Source organism: Oncorhynchus masou, unplaced genomic scaffold, assembly GCF_036934945.1.
Source record: "Oncorhynchus masou masou isolate Uvic2021 unplaced genomic scaffold, UVic_Omas_1.1 unplaced_scaffold_514, whole genome shotgun sequence".
Lineage (NCBI taxonomy): Eukaryota > Metazoa > Chordata > Actinopteri > Salmoniformes > Salmonidae > Oncorhynchus > Oncorhynchus masou.
In genome coordinates, this window is record NW_027011543.1 from 116809 (window position 1) to 129953 (window position 13145).

The 13145-nt window shown below is 44.0% G+C and overlaps 1 protein-coding gene across 1 annotated transcript in view; it reads left to right on the forward strand.

The window, feature by feature from the left end:
- Nucleotides 1–13145, forward strand: part of LOC135535775 (ankyrin-2-like) — a 183003-nt gene that overhangs the window by 103231 nt on the left and 66627 nt on the right. Inside the window, 5 exon segments of the mRNA XM_064962208.1 lie at nt 9592–9816; nt 9974–10072; nt 11720–11874; nt 12552–12763; nt 12913–13120. Coding sequence (XP_064818280.1) covers nt 9592–9816; nt 9974–10072; nt 11720–11874; nt 12552–12763; nt 12913–13120 — 899 coding nt within the window.

Here is a 13145-nt window from a genome sequence, read left to right on the forward strand (position 1 = left end):
GTGAATAGAATGGAAGTGAATAGAATGGAATATAATGGAATGGAAGTGAATAGAATGGAATAGAATGGAATGGAAGTGAATAGAATAGAATGGAAGTGAATAGAATGGAATAGAATGGAATGGAAGTAAATAGAATGGAATGGAAGTGAATAGAATGGAATAGAATGGAAGTGAATAGAATGGAATGGAAGTGAATAGAATGCAACTGAATAGAATGGAAGTGAATAGAATGGAATGGAAGTGAATAGAATGCAAGTGAGAATGGAAGTGAGTAGAATGGAATGGAAGTGAGTAGAATGGAATGGAAGTGAGTAGAATGGAATGGAAGTGAATAGAATGGAAGTGAATAGAATGGAAGTGAATAGAATGGAATGGAAGTGAATAGAATGCAAGTGAATAGAATGGAAGTGAGTAGAATGGAATGGAAGTGAGTAGAATGGAATGGAAGTGAGTAGAATGGAATGGAAGTGAATAGAATGGAATGGAAGTGAATAGAATGCAAGTGAATAGAATGGAAGTGAATAGAATGGAATGGAAGTGAATAGAATGGAATGGAAGTGAGTAGAATGGAATGGAAATGAATAGAATGCAAGTGAATAGAATGGAAGTGAATAGAATGGAAGTGAATAGAATGGAAGTGAATAGAATGGAAGTGAATAGAATGGAAGTGAATAGAATGGAATGGAAGTGAATAGAATGGAATGGAAGTGAATATAATGGAAGTGAATAGAATGGAATGGAAGTGAATAGAATGGAATGGAAGTGAATAGAATGGAAGTGAATAGAATGGAATGGAAGTGAATAGAATGGAATAGAACTGAATAGAATGGAATGGAAGTGAATAGAATGGAATGGAAGTGAATAGAATGGAAATGAATAGAATGGAATGGAAGTGAATAGAATGGAATGGAAGTGAATAGAATGGAATGGAAGTGAATAGAATAGAAGTGAATAGAATGGAATGGAAGTGAATAGAATGGAAGTGAATAGAATGGAATGGATGTGAATAGAATGGAATGGAAATGAATAGAATGGAATGGAAGTGAATAGAATGGAATGGAAGTGAATAGAATGGAATGGAAGTGAATAGAATATAATGGAAGTGAATAGAATGGAATGGAAGTGAATAGAATAGAATGGAATGGAAGTGAATATAATGGAATGGAAGTGAGTAGAATGGAATGGAAGTGAATTGAATAGAATGGAAGTGAATAGAATGGAATGGAAGTGAATAGAATTGAAGTGAATAGAATGGAATGGAAGTGAATATAATGGAAGTGAATAGAATGGAATGGAAGTGAATAGAATGGAATGGAAGTGAATAGAATGGAAGTGAATAGAATGGAATGGAAGTGAATAGAATGGAATAGAAGTGAATAGAATGGAATGGAAGTGAATATAATGGAATGGAAGTGAATATAATGGAAGTGAATAGCATGGAATGGAAGTGAATAGAAAAGAAGTGAATAGAATGGAATGGAAGTGAATTGAATGGAATGGAAGTGAATAGAATGGAAGTGAATAGAATGGAATGGAAGATAATATAATGGAAGTGAATAGAATGGAAAGGAAGTGGATAGAATGGAAGTGAATAGAATGGAATGGAAGATAATATAATGGAAGTGAATAGAATGGAATGGAAGTGAATATAATGAAATGGAAGTGAATAGAATGGAAGTGAATAGAATGGAACGGAAGTGAATAGAATGGAATGGAAGTGAATAGAATAGAAGTGAATAGAATGTAATGGAAGTGAATGGAAGTGAATAGAATGGAATGGAAGTGAATGGAAGTGAATAGAAAGGAATGTAAGTGAATAGAATTGAATGGAAGTGAATAGAATGGAATGGAAGTGAATAGAATAGAAGTGAATAGAATGGAATGGAAGTGAATAGAATGGAAGTGAATAGAATGGAATGGATGTGAATAGAATGGAATGGAAATGAATAGAATGGAATGGAAGTGAATAGAATGGAATGGAAGTGAATAGAATATAATGGAAGTGAATAGAATGGAATGGAAGTGAATAGAATAGAATGGCAGTGAATAGAATGGAATGGAAGTGAATAGAATGGAATGGAAGTGAATATAATAGAAGTGAATAGAATGGAATGGAAGTGAATAGAATGGAATGGAAGTGAATAGAATGGAATGGAAATGAATAGAATGGAATGGAAGTGAATAGAATGGAATAGAAGTGAATAGAATAGAATGGAATGGAAGTGAATATAATGGAATGGAAGTGAGTAGAATGGAATGGAAGTGAATAGAATGGAATGGAAGTGAATAGAATGGAATGGAAGTGAATAGAATGGAATGGAATGGAAGTAAATAGAATGGAAGTGAATAGAATGGAATAGAAGTGAATAGAATGGAATGGAAGTGAATAGAATTGAATGGAAGTGAATAGAATAGAATTGAAGTGAATAGAATGAATGGAAGTGAATAGAATGAATGGAAGTGAATAGAATGTAATGGAAGTGAATGGAAGTGAATAGAATGGAATGGAAGTGAATGGAAGTGAATAGAAAGGAATGTAAGTGAATTGAATAGAATGGAAGTGAATAGAATGGAATGGAAGTGAATAGAATAGAAGTGAATAGAATGGAATGGAAGTGAATAGAATGGAAGTGAATAGAATGGAATGGATGTGAATAGAATGGAATGGAAATGAATAGAATGGAATGGAAGTGAATAGAATGGAATGGAAGTGAATAGAATGGAATGGAAGTGAATAGAATATAATGGAAGTGAATAGAATGGAATGGAAGTGAATAGAATAGAATGGCAGTGAATAGAATGGAATGGAAGTGAATAGAATGGAATGGAAGTGAATATAATAGAAGTGAATAGAATGGAATGGAAGTGAATAGAATGGAATGGAAGTGAATAGAATGGAATGGAAATGAATAGAATGGAATGGAAGTGAATAGAATGGAATAGAAGTGAATAGAATGGAATGGAATGGAAGTAAATAGAATGGAAGTGAATAGAATGGAATAGAAGTGAATAGAATGGAATGGAAGTGAATAGAATGGAATGGAAGTGAATAGAATAGAATTGAAGTGAATAGAATGAATGGAAGTGAATAGAATGGAATGGAAGTGAATAGAATGGAATGGAACTGAATAGAATGGAATGGAAGTGAATAGAATGGAATGGAAGTGAATATAATGAAATGGAAGTGAATAGAATGGAACGGAAGTGAATAGAATGGAATGGAAGTGAATAGAATAGAAGTGAATAGAATGTAATGGAAGTGAATGGAAGTGAATAGAATGGAATGGAAGCGAATGGAAGTGAATAGAAAGGAATGTAAGTGAATAGAATTGAATGGAAGTGAATAGAATGGAATGGAAGTGAATAGAATAGAAGTGAATAGAATGGAATGGAAGTGAATAGAATGGAAGTGAATAGAATGGAATGGATGTGAATAGAATGGAATGGAAATGAATAGAATGGAATGGAAGTGAATAGAATGGAATGGAAGTGAATAGAATGGAATGGAAGTGAATAGAATATAATGGAAGTGAATAGAATGGAATGGTTGTGAATAGAATAGAATGGCAGTGAATAGAATGGAATGGAAGTGAATAGAATGGAATGGAAGTGAATATAATAGAAGTGAATAGAATGGATTGGAAGTGAATAGAATGGAATGGAAGTGAATAGAATGGAATGGAAATGAATAGAATGGAATGGAAGTGAATAGAATGGAATAGAAGTGAATAGAATAGAATGGAATGGAAGTGAATATAATGGAATGGAAGTGAGTAGAATGGAATGGAAGTGAATAGAATGGAATGGAAGTGAATAGAATGGAATGGAAGTGAATAGAATGGAATGGAAGTAAATAGAATGGAAGTGAATAGAATGGAATAGAAGTGAATAGAATGGAAGTGAATAGAATGGAATGGAAGTGAATAGAATAGAATTGAAGTGAATAGAATGAATGGAAGTGAATAGAATGAATGGAAGTGAATAGAATGTAATGGAAGTGAATGGAAGTGAATAGAAGTGAATGGAAGTGAATAGAAAGGAATGTAAGTGAATTGAATAGAATGGAAGTGAATAGAATGGAATGGAAGTGAATAGAATAGAAGTGAATAGAATGGAATGGAATGGAAGTGAATAGAATGGAAGTGAATAGAATGGAATGGATGTGAATAGAATGGAATGGAAATGAATAGAATGGAATGGAAGTGAATAGAATGGAATGGAAGTGAATAGAATGGAATGGAAGTGAATAGAATATAATGGAAGTGAATAGAATGGAATGGAAGTGAATAGAATAGAATGGCAGTGAATAGAATGGAATGGAAGTGAATAGAATGGAATGGAAGTGAATATAATAGAAGTGAATAGAATGGAATGGAAGTGAATAGAATGGAATGGAAGTGAATAGAATGGAATGGAAATGAATAGAATGGAATGGAAGTGAATAGAATGGAATAGAAGTGAATAGAATGGAATGGAATGGAAGTAAATAGAATGGAAGTGAATAGAATGGAATAGAAGTGAATAGAATGGAATGGAAGTGAATAGAATGGAATGGAAGTGAATAGAATAGAATTGAAGTGAATAGAATGAATGGAAGTGAATAGAATGGAATGGAAGTGAATAGAATGGAATGGAACTGAATAGAATGGAATGGAAGTGAATAGAATGGAATGGAAGTGAATTGAATGGAATGGAACTGAATAGAATGGAAGTGAATATAATGGAAGTGAATTGAATGGGATGGAAGTGAATAGAATGGTTTTGAATATAATGGGATGGAAGTGAATATAATGGAAGTGAATAGAATGGTTGTGAATATATTGGGATGGAAGTGAATATAATGGAAGTGAATAGAATGGAAGTGAATAGAATGGAATGGAAGTGAATAGAATGGAAGTGAATAGAATGGAATGGAAGTGAATAGAATGGAATAGAATGGAAGTGAATAGCATGGAAGTGAATAGAATGGAAGTGAATAGAATGGAATGGAAGTGAATAGAATGGAAGTGAATAGAATGGAATGGAAGTGAGTAGAATGTTATAGAATGGAAGTGAATAGAATGGAAGTGAATAGAATGGAATGGAATGGAATGGAAGTGAGTAGAATGTTATAGAATGGAAGTGAATAGAATGGAATAGAATGGAATGGAAGTGAATAGAATAGAATGGAATTGAATGGAAGTGAATGGAAGTGAATAGAATAGAATGGAAGTGAATAGAATGGAATAGAATGGAATGGAAGTGAATTAGAATGGAATGGAAGTGAATAGAATGGAATGGAAGTGAATATAATGGAATGGAAGTGAATAGAATGGAACGGAAGTGAATAGAATGGAATGGAAGTGAATAGAATGGAATGGAACTGAATAAAATGGAAGTGAATAGAATGGAAGTGAATAGAATGGAAGTGAATAGAATGGAAGTGAATAGAATATAATGGAAGTGAATAGAATGGAAGTGACACTGATGCCTTGTCTGCATGAATCCAGAGTTGGGGATTAACATGGTTACCTGGTATCCCAGGAACTCTTCACATTTAAACAAATAAATAAAAATGACAAGACCCTGCAAATGACAACATTTCCCCCAATGTGACACTAATGCAATTCCACTTAATGCCCAACATGCACTGCTGCAGATTAGCAACACATAAAACAGCCTATTATCCAATCAGGTTGTCATGGAAGCCTTTATCCTGGCGTAATTACTTCACACTGAGCCGCCAGACCCTGCAGGACTGCACACGCGACCCGAAGGCAGGAAACAGGAAACCCTTATGACCTGGGAAGTAGCGTGTGCCTCTTTGAGCTGTCGCTGTAACTCTTCAGACAGGCCTGTGCACAATTCACTACATAGGCATCTCTGTCCGAGACAAGACGTTCGTTAACAATTCACTACATAGGCATCTCTGTCAGAGACAAGAAGTTCGTTAACAATTCACTACATAGGCATCTCTGTCAGAGACAAGAAGTTCGTTAACAATTCACTACATAGGCATCTCTGTCAGAGACAAGATGTTCATTAACAATTCACTACATTGGCATCTCTGTCCGAGACAAGAAGTTCGTTAACAATTCACTACATAGGCATCTCTGTCAGAGACAAGAAGTTCGTTAACAATTCACTACATAGGCATCTCTGTCCGAGACAAGAAGTTCGTTAACAATTCACTACATAGGCATCTCTGTCCGAGACAAGAAGTTTGTTAACAATTCACTACATAGGCATCTCTGTCAGAGACAAGAAGTTCGTTAACAATTCACTACATAGGCATCTCTGTCCGAGACAAGAAGTTCATTAACAATTCACTACATAGCATCTCTGTCAGAGACAAGATGTTCGTTAACAATTCACTACATTGGCATCTCTGTCCGAGAAAAGACGTTCGTTAACAATTCACTACATAGGCATCTCTGTCCGAGACAAGACATTCATTAACAATTCACTACATAGGCATCTCTGTCAGAGACAAGATGTTCGTTAACAATACACTACATAGGCATCTCTGTCAGAGACAAGAAGTTCGTTAACAATTCACTACATAGGCATCTCTGTCCGAGACAAGAAGTTCATTAACAATTCACTACATAGCATCTCTGTCAGAGACAAGATGTTCGTTAACAATTCACTACATTGGCATCTCTGTCCGAGAAAAGACGTTCGTTAACAATTCACTACATAGGCATCTCTGTCCGAGACAAGACATTCATTAACAATTCACTACATAGGCATCTCTGTCAGAGACAAGATGTTCGTTAACAATACACTACATAGGCATCTCTGTCAGAGACAAGATGTTCGTTAACAATTCACTACATTGGCATCTCTGTCAGAGACGAGAAGTTTGTTAACAATTCACCACATAGGCATCTCTGTCCGAGACAAGAAGTTCGTTAACAATTCACTACATTGGCATCTCTGTCAGAGACAAGGTGTTCGTTAACAATTCACTACATAGGCATCTCTGTCCGAGACAAGAAGTTCGTTAACAATTCACTACATAGGCATCTCTGTCCGAGACAAGAAGTTCGTTAACAATTCACTACATAGGCATCTCTGTCCGAGACAAGAAGTTCGTTAACAATTCACTACATAGGCATCTCTGTCCGAGACAAGAAGTTCGTTAACAATTCACTACATAGGCATCTCTGTCCGAGACAAGAAGTTTGTTAACAATTCACTACATAGGCATCTCTGTCAGAGACAAGGTGTTCGTTAACAATTCACTACATAGGCATCTCTGTCCGAGACAAGAAGTTCGTTAACAATTCACTACATAGGCATCTCTGTCCGAGACAAGAAGTTCGTTAACAATTCACTACATAGGCATCTCTGTCCGAGACAAGAAGTTCGTTAACAATTCACTACATAGGCATCTCTGTCCGAGACAAGAAGTTCGTTAACAATTCACTACATAGGCATCTCTGTCCGAGACAAGAAGTTCGTTAACAATTCACTACATAGGCATCTCTGTCCGAGACAAGAAGTTCGTTAACAATTCACTACATAGGCATCTCTGTCCGAGACAAGAAGTTCGTTAACAATTCACTACATAGGCATCTCTGTCCGAGACAAGAAGTTCGTTAACAATTCACTACATAGGCATCTCTGTCCGAGACAAGAAGTTCGTTAACAATTCACTACATAGGCATCTCTGTCAGAGACAAGAAGTTCATTAACAATTCACTACATTGGCATCTCTGTCAGAGACAACACGTTCGTTAACAATTGACTACATAGGCATCTCTGTCAGAGACGAGATGTTCGTTAACAGTTCAGAGAGGCATGAGTGACAGTTGTATCTTCTCCTGTCCTCTGGAACCTATGCTGCTATCCTGTCCAGTCCCAATCCCACTGAAACCACTAAATCCTGACTCCTGCCTGGCATGAAAATTCCTAATTTTATTCTGTAATCCCATAGGTTGCATTGTCAAAGAACATCTGTTGCCTATGCAAGTCAAAATAGCACTATAGAATTCACCCTGATGCTCAGTGATGTCTCGTATTGCCTCCCCATAGGAGCGCTTCGGTAGAGAACGTGTGATCAACAAACGGTACGAGTGTAGATATGGATATTTGAGGAGAGGGGTGAGGAACAGAGTTAGTCCCTGTTTAAAAAAACCTTGATATTTAAACTATTTCCGGTCTTCATCTCCACGTTATTCATGAGCTGATGTACTACCTGTATAATCATTCACCCGATTTTGCCAAATATCGGAGGTGTACTGCTGAAATGCGCTGAATTCATTGAGGAACATGATAGAGCTCGGACTTTATATACGGCCTGTTTCTCACTTCGCAACAATGTCACTAACCACTGTTTCCATCCACAGTTTTTATGCGAGTAAAGTCATAACGCATAAAATAAAATAAAAAACTCACGATGGAAAGTTTTGGTATCGTTGTATAAATGCCGACAGATCATTTGTTCGTTCCACATGGTGAGATCTTTTAATGTCTGTAAAATTATGCAAGAAATGGTGGTGGAAACAAACCCTTTCACAGATCAACCATTTAACCCCTTCTCCCCCGTTTCCCCTCCTCCCTCTCCCTCCCTCCCTCCACACCTCTCCCTCTTCTCTCCCCTTCCTTACTCCCTCTCCCTCTCCTCTCCTCACCCCTTCCCTATGTCATCTCCTCTCCCTTTCCCACCCCTCCCTCCCTCCCCTTCCCCCTCTCCCTCTCCTCTCCCCACCCCTTCTCTACTCCCTCTCCTCTCCTCACCTCTTCCCTTCTCCCTCTCCCTCTCCTTACCCCTTCCCTACTCCCTCTCCCTCTTCCTCTCCCTCTCCTCTCCTCACCCCTTCCCTACTCCCTCTCCTCACCCCTTCCCTACTCACTCTCCTCTCCTCACCCCTTCCCTACTCCCTCTACCTCTCCTCTCCCCTTCCCTACTCCCTCTCCTCTCCCCTTCCCTACTCCCTATCCATCTCCATCACCCCTTCCCCACTCCCTCTCCCTCTCCTCTCCCCTTCCCTACTCCCTCTCCCTCTCCTCTCCCCTTCCCTACTCCCTCTCCCTCTCCTCTCCCCTTCCCTACTCCCTCTCCTCACCCCTTCCCTACTCCCTCTCCTCACCCCTTCCCTACTCCCTCTCCCTCTCCTCACCCCTTCCCTACTCCCTCTCCTCTCCCCTTCCCTACTCCCTCTCCTCACCCCTTCCCTACTCCCTCTCCTCTCCTCACCCCTTCCCTACTCCCTCTCCTCACCCCTTCCCTACTCCCTCTCCTCTCCCCTTCCCTACTCCCTCTCCTCTCCTCACCCCTTCCCTACTCCCTCTCCCTCTCCTCACCTCTTCCCTACTCCCTCTCCTCTCCTCTCCCCTTCCCTACTCCCTCTCCTCTCCTCTCCCCTTCCCTACTCCCTCTCCTCACCCCTTCCCTACTCCCTCTCCCTCTGCTCACCCCTTCCCTACTCCCTCTCCCTCTCCTCACCCCTTCCCTACTCCTTCTCCCTCTCCTCTCCCCTTCCCTACTCCCTCTCCATCTCCATCACCCCTTCCCCTTCCCCACCCCATCTCCTCTCCCCTTCCCTATGTCATCTCCTCTCTTCTCCCCTTTCCCCTCTCCCTCCTCTCCTCCTCTCCCCTCAGCTTCCTGGTCAGTTTCATGGTGGACGCCAGGGGTGGGGCCATGCGTGGTTGCCGTCACAACGGGCTGCGCATCATCGTGCCGCCCAGGAAGTGTTCCGCTCCGACGCGGGTGACGTGCCGCCTGGTGAAGAGGCACCGCCTGGCGTCCATGCCCCCCATGGTGGAGGGGGAGGGGCTGGCAGGACGTATCATCGAGGTCGGCCCCACCGGGACACAGTTCCTCGGGTAAGACGGAGAGAGGGAGGGGGAGTGTGGACGAGAGAGAGCGAGAGTGTGTACGTGTGCTCGTTCGTGTGTGTGTGTGTGTAATGTGTGTACGTCCTTGAGTGTGTGTGTGTGTGTTGACGTTCTCTTCTCCCCCCCGTGCTGCGTACTGGATCAGTAAGCTCCACCTCCCCACGGCCCCACCCCCTCTCAACGAGGGAGAGAGTCTTGTCAGCAGGATACTACAGCTGGGGCCTCCTGGCACCAAGTTCCTGGGGTAACTCAAACACTACAGCTGGGGCCTCCTGGCACCAAGTTCCTGGGGTAACTCACACACTACAGCTGGGGCCTCCTGGCACCAAGTTCCTGGGGTAACTCACACACTACAGCTGGGGCCTCCTGGCACCAAGTTCCTGGGGTAACTCACACACTACAGCTGGGGCCTCCAGGCACCAGGTTCCTGGGGTAACTCACACACTACAGCTGGGGCCTCCAGGCACCAAGTTCCTGGGGTAACTCACACACTACAGCTGGGGCCTCCAGGCACCAAGTTCCTGGGGTAACTCACACACTACAGCTGGGGCCTCCAGGCACCAAGTTCCTGGGGTAACTCACACACTACAGCTGGCGCCTCCTTGCACCAAGTTCCTGGGGTAACTCACACACTACAGCTGGGGCCTCCTGGCACCAAGTTCCTGGGGTAACTCACACACTACAGCTGGGGCCTCCTGGCACCAAGTTCCCGGGGTAACTCACACACTACAGCTGGGGCCTCCAGGCACCAAGTTCCTGGGGTAACTCACACACTACAGCTGGGGCCTCCAGGCACCAAGTTCCTGGGGTAACTCACACACTACAGCTGGGGCCTCCAGGCACCAAGTTCCTGGGGTAACTCACACACTACAGCTGGGGCCTCCAGGCACCAAGTTCCTGGGGTAACTCACACACTACAGCTGGCGCCTCCTGGCACCAAGTTCCTGGGGTAACTCACACACTACAGCTGGGGCCTCCAGGCACCAAGTTCCTGGGGTAACTCACACACTACAGCTGGGGCCTCTAGCCACCAAGTTCCTGGGGTAACTCACACACTACAGCTGGGGCCTCCAGGCACCAAGTTCCTGGGGTAACTCACACACTACAGCTGGGGCCTCCTGGCACCAAGTTCCTGGGGTAACTCACACACTACAGCTGGGGCCTCCAGGCCCCAAGTTCCTGGGGTAACTCACACACTACAGCTGGGGCCTCTTGGCACCAAGTTCCTGGGGTAACTCACACACTACAGCTGGGGCCTCCAGGCACCAAGTTCCTGGGGTAACTCACACACTACAGCTGGGGCCTCCTGGCACCAAGTTCCTGGGGTAACTCACACACTACAGCTGGGGCCTCTAGCCACCAAGTTCCTGGGGTAACTAAAACACTACAGCTGGGGCCTCTAGCCACCAAGTTCCTGGGGTAACTCACACACTACAGCTGGCGCCTCTAGCCACCAAGTTCCTGGGGTATACTCCTCCACCCACCCAGCCAGCCCATATACACCCTGGTCTCATCATATCTTCTCCCCAGCCCTCTCCACATTTGAGTTACAGTGTTGTTGTGTTGCTGAGAATTACAGTCTGAATCAGTTCCAGTTGTATCCCATTTCCTCCCATGATTTTACCTCCCCATATTGTAATGTTGTGATTTTTCTATGTTCGGAATAGTATGCCACCTGACCCTCCTCCTCCCCCTCCTGCTCCTCCTCCTCCTCCTCCTCATCATCATCATCATCAAAATATCATATCCTTCTGTTTGCTTGAATCTCCTCCGGGAATTTCTCCAGGATTTCTTTGTCCCTCATCTTCTGATGTTTTGTGTTCTTCCCATGGAATGCGTCCTCCGGTCACCACGACCTTTACCCTCTAACCCCTGACCTCTGACCCACCAGGCCGGTGATTGTGGAGATCCCTCACTTCGCGGCCCTGCGGGGCACGGAGCGGGAGCTGGTGATTCTGAGGAGTGAGATGGGGGAGAGCTGGAGGGAACATCACTGTGAACACACTGAGGAGGAACTCAACCAAATACTGAATGGCATGGACGAGGGTGAGGGGAGACGGGGGAGGGACGGGGAGACGGGGGAGGGACGGGGAGACGGGGGAGGGACGGGGAGACGGGGGAGGGACGGGGAGACGGGGAGGGAGGTGTGGTACGGGGGAGAGCTGGATGGGGAGGGAGAAGGCAAAGGAAGGGAGGGCAGGGAGTGGACGGGGGGATGAGATGGGTGAGAAAGGGTGGAGGGATTAGCAGGGAGGAGGCAAAGGAAGGGAGGGCAGGGAGTGGACGGGGGATGAGATGGGTGAGAAAGGGTGGAGGGAGGAGCAGGGAGGAGGCAAAGGAAGGGAGGGCAGGGAGTGGACGGGGGGATGTGATGGGTGAGAAAGGGTGGAGGGAGGAGCAGGGAGAAGGCAAAGGAAGGGAGGGCAGGGAGTGGATGGGGGGATGTGATGGGTGAGAAAGGGTGGAGGGAGGAGGCAAAGGAAGGGAGGGCAGGGAGTGGACGGGGGGATGAGATGGGTGAGAAAGGGTGGAGGGAGGAGCAGGGAGGAGGCATGAGGGACGCGACACGACCGGGCCGCCACGTTAGTACCAAGCCACCAATCGTTGTACCTTATTCTTTCACCAAAGATTAGGAAACATTTAGTTCCGACTGCTCAGTCTGATTGGTCCTTGTGTATCATCTGACCCTGTTTCCCCGGTCCTCCCATTGGTTGGTCCTCCAGAGCTGGACTCTCCTGAGGAGCTGGAGAAGAAGAGGATCTGCCGTATCGTCACCAGGGACTTCCCACAATACTTTGCGGTGGTGTCGCGCATCAAGCAGGACAGCCAACTGATTGGTCCCGAGGGAGCGGTGTTGAGTAGTACTCTGGTCCCTCAGGTCCAGGCTGTGTTCCCAGAGGGGGCTCTCACTAAGAAGATCAGGGTTGGACTTCAGGTAGGGAGGGGGTGGGGGGGGGGTCTGTGTGTGGTGTAGCTTTTTCAAGTTGGTCTTCGGCCCAACAAAAAATTGATTTGGTAACGACAAACTGAACACTTTCAAGTTCGTTTGTTTCTACTTCCTAACTCTTGTCCACTTCCTCCTAGGCCCAGCCAATCAGCGTAGACCTGGTGAAGAGGATTCTAGGTAACAAAGCTACTTTTAGCCCCATCGTTACCTTGGAGCCCAGGAGGCGGAAGTTCCACAAGCCAATCACCATGACGATCCCTGTCCCCAAAAGCTCGACCAATGACGGGACAGGCAACGTGTTTGGAGGGGACACGCCCACTCTGCGTCTGCTCTGCAGCATCACTGGTGCGTAGGAAATGACTGTTGATTG